Consider the following 7,741-nt stretch of genomic DNA (forward strand, 5'->3'; position numbering starts at 1 on the left):
GAGAGAGGCAGAGAGGAGAGAGAGAGGCAGGAGAGAGGCAGAGAGGAGAGAGGCAGAGAGGAGAGAGGCAGAGAGAGGAGAGAGGCAGAGAGAGGAGAGAGGCAGAGGAGAGAGGCAGAGAGAGGCAGAGAGAGAGGCAGAGAGAGAGGCAGAGAGGCAGAGAGGCAGAGAGGCAGAGGCGAGGCAGAGGCGAGGCAGGAATATCTTTGTGAGTTTGAGGCCAATCTGTTTTACATAGTAAGTTCCAGAGCAACCACAACTACACAGAGAGATGGTGCCTCAAAAACAAAACAAAACAAAACAGAACAACCAGGTATACTGTGGAACACCTTTACCAGAACTGTGGAAGCAGAGGAACTCTATGAGTTCAAGGCCAGCTAGTACTAGTGGTTCCTGTCTCAAATAAATAAGTAAATAAGTAAGTAGATAAATAAATAAATAAATAAATGGCTATACTAGTGGATCCTGTCTCAAATAAATAGATAGATAAATAAATAAATAAATAAATAAATAAATAAATAAATGGCTATACTAGTGGATCCTGTCTCAAATAAATAAATAAATAAATAAATAAATTTTTAAAAAGATTACATTATGGGAACTTTAATATATATCAAAAATAGAGATAAGAATATAAAAACTCATATTTTTAGTTGTGAGTCTAACCTTTAACAGCTGAGCTATCTCTCCAGCCCTTCATTTATGAAAAAGTATATCTTACATATATTTTAATTTTTTTGAGTTTTTATCTTATGTTTATGGATATGTTAACTATGCACTACTTATGTTCAGTGCCTACAGAGGCCAGAAAAGAGCATTGGATCCTCTGCAACTGAAATTATAGACAGCTGTGAGCCACCATGTGGTTTCTGGGATTTGAACTCAGGACCTCTAGAAGAGCAGCCAGTGCTCTTAGCCACTGAGCCATCTCTCCAGCCCATATTTTATGTTTTAAAAGTTGGCTGTATCCAGAGTAGAGTAGACTATTCAACTCTTATGCAGCATAGTTTTCACATCTATGCATTTGTGATCTACTGTAGTGTAACAAACTATCCCAAATTTGAAGGCTGAGAACGACAAACATTGTCTCAGTTTCTACTGGTCAGGATTCCAAGTGTAGCTTAGCAAGATGGCTCTCATGTTCTCACACCGGCCGAGGTTGTAGTGTTGATTAGAATTGCAGTCACCTTGTGCTTTACTAGGAGAGGAGGCAATTGCAGTCTCACTTGTGTGGTTGCCTTGTTATTAGGCCTTTGTAGAGTTCTCCCACTGTGTGGCAGCAGAGATTATCACCTAGAGACAGCAGTCTGAGTCAGAGTAAGAGTGCCAGAGATGGAAATTACTGTCTTCTTACAACCTAATAGCAGCAATAGCAAATTGTCACTTCTGCTGTATATAGTAGAAGCTGATAAGTAGACCAAAGCTGAAGGAGAAGAGATACGCAAGGAAATGAATAGTAGGCCATCTTAGAGGCAGGCGACCACATTATTCCAACAGATCCAACAGAAGTATGAAAATAGAGCCAGAGTGATTGCTCAGCAGCAAGAGCACTGGCTGCCCTTCCAGTGGACCTGGGTTCAAATCCCAGCACCCACATGGCAGCTCACAACGGTCTGTAACTCAAGGCCCAGTAGATCTGACCCCTTCATACAGACAAACATGTAGGCCAACCACCAAATGTACATGAGAATAGATAAGTAAAATTTAAAATAAATAAATAAATAAATAAATCAGAAGAGGAAGTACTGGGGCTAGAGAGAAGGCTCAGCAATTAAGAGCACTTCTGCTCTTGCGGAGCACCTGGGTTCCATTCCCAGCTTCCATATCAGGCAGCTCACAGCTAGCTGTAAGTCCAAGTTCATGGGATCCAGCACCCTCTGCACTATGTAGGCACCTGCATTGGTACACAGAAACTCATAGGTATCCATGCAAACACATAAATTAATTTTTTAAAGAAGATTGGGGGCTGGAGAGATGCTTACCCCTGCGTTGCTCTTGCAGAGGTCCAGCATCCACATAGTAGCTCATAACCGTGAACTCCAACTCCAGGGTGTCAGATGCCTCTTCTTACCTCTGTGTTTACCAGGCATGAATATGTACACATGCATGCAAGCAGAGCACTCATAGACATAAAATAAAATCAATCTAAAGAATATTTAAAAGGAAATAAGATTTTAAATACTATTAACTACTAACCAACTGTAACATTTGCTAATTTCTATTTATAAAATGTTTATTTAGCTTTGGCTCAACTTATTTAGTATTATTAAAAATTACATGTCTTAGCTAAGTGGCGCAACATATGCCTTTAATCCCAGCACTGGGAAGCAGAGACTGTCAAATATCTCTGATTTCAAGACCAGCTTTGTCTACAGAGCAAGTTCCAAGACAGCGAGGGCTACACAGAAACCCTGTCTCAAAAACAAGTAGACAGACAAATCATATGTCTCTATGTATCAGCAAATGTTTTATTTGTTAATTTCTTAGCATTATTATGGCATATGTTTTAATCTTGACACAAATTTAAATTTGTCTGTCTTGCATTTTTAGTAAGAAATGCTGATTGTTTTGTTCCATAAGCTTATGTAATCAAAGATGTAGATTTTGACATTTTCACAGCAACATTTTAAAAGCATTAAAATGTTTTCTGTTAAGGGGCTAGAGAGATGGCTTAGCGGGTAAGAGAGCACTGACTGCTCTTCCAAAGGTCCTGAGTTCAAATCCCAGCAACCACATGGTGGCTCACAACCACCCATAATGAGATCTGACGCCCTCTTTTGGAGTGTCTGAAGACAACTACAGTGTACTCACATAAAATAAATAAATAAATCTTTTAAAAAAAACGTTTTCTGTTGAAAATATGTAAACATGGGCTGGTGAGATGGCTCAGTGGGTAAGAGCACCGACTATTCTTCTGAAGGTCATGAGTTCAAATCCCAGCAACCACATGGTGGCTCACAACCACCCATAATGAGATCTGACGCCCTCTTCTGGTGCGTCTGAAGACAGCTACAGTGTTCTTGTAATAAATAAATAAATCTTAAAAAAAAGAAAAGAAAATATGTAAAAACATGACTTATTGTCATTGGTTGGTTTTGGTGCACAGGAAGTCGAGCTGTGGTAATGGAGTGTCAGTATGGACCAAGGAGAAAAGGTTTTCAGTTAAAAAAAATCAGTGAGCAAGAAAGTAGGTCTTGTCATCTCTACAAAGCTACTTGTCCAGCCAGGTAAGCTTATTTTATCTTTTTTTAACTTATTTTTTATATTAAACTTTTTTTTATTAAGTTTAGACATCTCAGAAACATGTACAGTGAATTTTAGGTTTTTCCTTTTATTACTGTTTTGTATGTTCCTTATCAAAGTCTGAAATCCCACTGGTTTTTGAGTCATTTGAATCTATGTGCATGAATGCACACATATCCTCTTCTATCCTAAAATGTCAGTAAAGCCCACTAAAGTTTTCTTTCCTTAAAGTGAGGTAATAGTTCCCTCTTCTCTCTGATTTCATATCAATTTATTCTCCATCTGAAAGCCTACAGTGAGTATTTAGTGCACAGATATCAAATGGCTGAGCAGTGTGCATATGACGTGTACTTACTAAACTCTGCTGTTTTCATTCCTAGCGTATCTCCAAAGTGACTTCGTAGAAGGAGATGAGAACTCTCTTTTAATATGCAAAGCTATGTAATATTCCATTTGTAAGCATAACGTTTAATTAACCCTCTGCAGATGGATATGTAAGCTATGAGAAAATGGATTTTTTGAGATAGGATCTCTTGCCTTCCAGCTGGCCACACACACACACCATGTAGCCAAGGGTGGCCTTGAATTCCTCATCCTCCTGCCTTTGCCTCTAATGCTAGGATTTACAGATGTATTCCAGCATGCCTAGTGACAAATTTTGTTATTGTACTCAAAACCACAATTAATGACTTTAAGTTTATTAGAATAAATCCATAGAGTGGTGATTGTTAGGGAAAAGGTTATATACTTTAAAAATGTTGACAAAGGGCCAGGCGGTGGTGGCATACGCCTTTAATCCCAGCACTTGGGAGGCAGAGGCAGGCGGATTTCTGAGTTCGAGGCCAGCCTGGTCTACAGAGTGAGTTCCAGGATAGCCAGGGCTACACAGAGAAACCCTGTCTCGAAAAAAAAAAAAAAAGAAAAAAAATGTTGACAAAGAAAAATTGTTTTAAAAGATATTTTACCAGTTTACATTCTCACCAGCAATGCTTGAGATCAATAGTAATGTTTAGATAGAGGACTAGGTTATCATTGCTTTGAGTGAGAATAGAAAAGTGAACCAATGAAAGAGTTTTTAAATGTTTTATACTTCTACTCTTTTAGACATTAAAAATGTTCAAAATTATTAGTCACTTAATTATTATTAAAACTGTTAAAGGCACTATGGGCTAGGGAATAGGAAAGTAGCTCAGTGGTACAGAGCTTATCTAGCCTGCACAAAGCCCTGAGCCGAATCAACAGCGCTTCAAAAGAATAAAATAGTGTGCACTGAATATGGTAACTCCTTCCTGTAATTGCAGATGCCTGGAACGTTGAGGGGAGAGAATCATTTGAGCTCAGAAGTGTTAGTTCATCCTGAGCAAAAGGACCCTGTGTCAAACAAAACAGATAATTTATTATGGTCGGACTTAGTTGATAGTTGACATATTATATTTTAGCACCACATAGATCATAAACTTAAGCATTCTTATGTTTAAAAGACAGGTGTAGAGGCTAGAGAGATGACTCAGTGGTTAAGAGCACTTGCTGCGCTTGCAGAGGGGTACTGGGTTCCCTCACAGCCATCCATAACTCCAGTTCCAGGGAATCTGATGCCACTTGTGACCTGCACAAACTCCCACTCTCATATGGCACACACACATGAACTCAGGCATACATTCATAAAATAAATAAATCTTTAAATTCCCAGTGTGATGGTACGTACTCAGTACTGGAAAGGTAGTGAAAAAGCAGCATGAGCACATGAAGACAGACAGACAAACACACATACACACACATATAAAGTGTGATAAAAATTTAAGGGACTGGAAAGATGGCACTGCACTTCGGTGCACACTCACTGATCTTTCTGAGAACTTGGGTTCAATTCTTGGCACCAACATGGCAGTTCATAACCATCCATTACTGTAGATCCAAAGCCATCTGCCTTCTGCAGTCACATGGTGCACATACATGCATGAAGGCAAAATACCCATATATATAAAACAATAAAATGTATATTTTTAAAATCTAGGTTCTCATGAGATATCTAAAAAGAGAGAGAGAGAGAGAAAGAGACAGAGACAGAGAGAGAGGTGAAAAAATTACTTTTTCTTTTTAGAAACAGTCTCCCTGGCTATCCTGGAACTTGCTCTGTAGGCCAGGCTGGCCTTGAACTCACAAAGATCCTCCTGCCTAGGATTATAGGATTAAAGGCATTGGTCACCACTAATGGTTTAGTTATTGTTGGCCAGGAGTTGGTGGCACACCTTTAAATCTAGCACTCGGGAGGCAGAGGCAGGAAGCAGGAAGGCAGAATTCACAAATCTCTGTGAGTTCCAGGCCAGCCTGGTCTACAGAGCAAGTTCCTGGACAGCCAGGGCTAGACTCTGTCTTGGGGGAAAAAAATTAAAGGCACTCGGTCTTGAAGAAGGTTCTTATATTAAAGTAAACCAAATGTGAGGTAATTATGGCTTCCAGTATAATGAAGAAGAGAAAATTTCAGAAAAATATCTCTATCTAGATGTTTATACTCAATTCATGATAGTTGTTAGTTTTCTGAGTATCATGCACTTAATATATCTTTCATAAGCTTCTGAATACTAAATTACATATTCTCTTAAGCTCTTTATTGATGTTAGATTTTTTCTTAAGATTATAATAGACAGTTTCTTCTTTGTCTTGTATAAAGGATATACATTAAAAAGGTACAGAAATTTCCTGACTATAGAGTACCTACAGACCCCCAAATTGACAGGAAGATAATCAGAATGGAGCAGGAGAAAGCCTTCACTATGCTGAAGAAGAACCTGGTGGATGCTGGTGGTGTTCTTCGGTATGGCCTTCATGCAACCCTTTCATTTTCTTATTAGCACCACTAACAAGGACTCTTGTACTTGTGTCTTTTCAAGTATTTCAACAAGGAATGATTTTATACATCAGATACCTCACTAGTATTAAACTTAGTTGCTATTGACTTTATTACCTAAAAATTTTATATAATGCTAACCATACATTGTTAATTATCGTGACAGCCATCAGTGAATGGTAAGTCCTAATGAAATTCCATTTTATGCTTCATGTTTTAAATAGGAAGGTATACAATACTTCTAGCTTACTGTCTTTTATGTGTCAGTTCAGTTGAATTTTTTTTTTCGAGATGGGGTTTCTCTGTGTAGCCTTGGCTGTCCTGGGAACTCACTCTGTAGACCAGGCTGGCCTCGAACTCAGAAATCCACCTGCCTCTGCCTCCCAAAGTGCTGGGATGAAAGGCATGTGCCACCACTGCCCAGCTCAGTTGAATTTATTACTGTATGACATCACATATAAGGAAAACTTTTATATGATCTTTTATAAAATCTTAAAAATGAAGTCAATAATTAGGTCATTCAATTTTAAAAATGTGTAACAATAAAATTTTTATTTTTTAAAAAATACTATTAGATTTCTTTATTTTATTTTGTATTTAAGAGTTGCCTGAATGTATGTATGTGCACCACATGCATGTTGGATGCCATTGAGGTAGGAAGAGAGCATCAGATTCCCTGTCACTTGAGTTGTAGATGGTTGTGAACCACCATGTGGGTTCTGGGACTCACACCTGGGTCCTCTGCGAGAGTAACAAGTGCTCTTAACAGTTGAACTATCTCTCCAGTTCCAAACTATGCAAGTTTTAATCAGGCTGTATTTTGTTTTTATCCATTTATATCAAACAAGTACAGGGGACCAGTGAGATAGCTCAGTGAGGTCAGGACACATGACAAAAGGACAGAATCGACTCCTTTAAGTTGTTCTCTGACCTCCACATATGTGTGTGCACACGCATGTGCACTCACACACACACACACACACACACACACACACTATGTAAAAAGGAAGGACAGGTGCTTGGTGTGTCGCTCAGCAGCAGAGCACCTTGCTAGCCCAAAATTAAACCCCCAACACCACGCACACACACACACACACACACACACACACACACACACACATTTGAACAAAATATCGCTCAAGCTGAACATGGTGATGCACACCTTTAATTCTAGCACTCAAGAGGCAGAGGCTAGTGGATCTTCGAGTTCAAAGCCAGTCGGGTGTACATACCAAGTTCCAGGCTGACCAGAGCTACATAGTGAGACCTCATCTCAAAAATAAAAACAACTATGAAAAGAAAGATCAATTAAAACATTTTTCTACCAGATTGATTTTCCTAGCACTAGTCCCTAGCACTACTTTATATAAGCTGTGTTCATATTTTAGTTGATTTTAGTGCTCATTGGACCAGCAAGAGTTAAGAATGCTTTGTTTGGGTGTATCAGTGGTTTTGTCTGCATGTATGTATATGTACCATGTACATGCCTGGTACCCACATTAGTTAGAAGAGAACTTTGGGTCCTGGGAATCGAAACCCAACTGAAAGACCAACAAGTGCTCTTTAATTATCTCTCTATCCTCATCTGTATGTAAATCCCTGCACTGCTTTAGCTTTGGGGTCATAGTGAAAGTTTATGAAGTTGCCTTT

At 38.9% G+C, this 7,741-nt stretch overlaps 1 protein-coding gene across 8 annotated transcripts in view; it reads left to right on the forward strand.

Annotated features, from left to right (window-relative positions):
- Carf (calcium responsive transcription factor) overlaps positions 1–7,741 on the forward strand; it is a 55,630-nt gene that overhangs the window by 32,958 nt on the left and 14,931 nt on the right. For all 8 annotated transcript variants that reach the window (XM_031367662.1, XM_031367660.1, XM_031367654.1 and 5 more), the window contains 2 exons: positions 3,107–3,227; positions 5,915–6,058. In XM_031367662.1, coding sequence (XP_031223522.1) covers positions 3,107–3,227; positions 5,915–6,058 — 265 coding nt within the window. The remainder of the gene's footprint in view (positions 1–3,106; positions 3,228–5,914; positions 6,059–7,741) is intronic.

The sequence above is a fragment of the Mastomys coucha genome, unplaced genomic scaffold (assembly GCF_008632895.1).
Source record: "Mastomys coucha isolate ucsf_1 unplaced genomic scaffold, UCSF_Mcou_1 pScaffold14, whole genome shotgun sequence".
In the NCBI taxonomy this organism is placed as follows: Eukaryota; Metazoa; Chordata; class Mammalia; order Rodentia; family Muridae; genus Mastomys; species Mastomys coucha.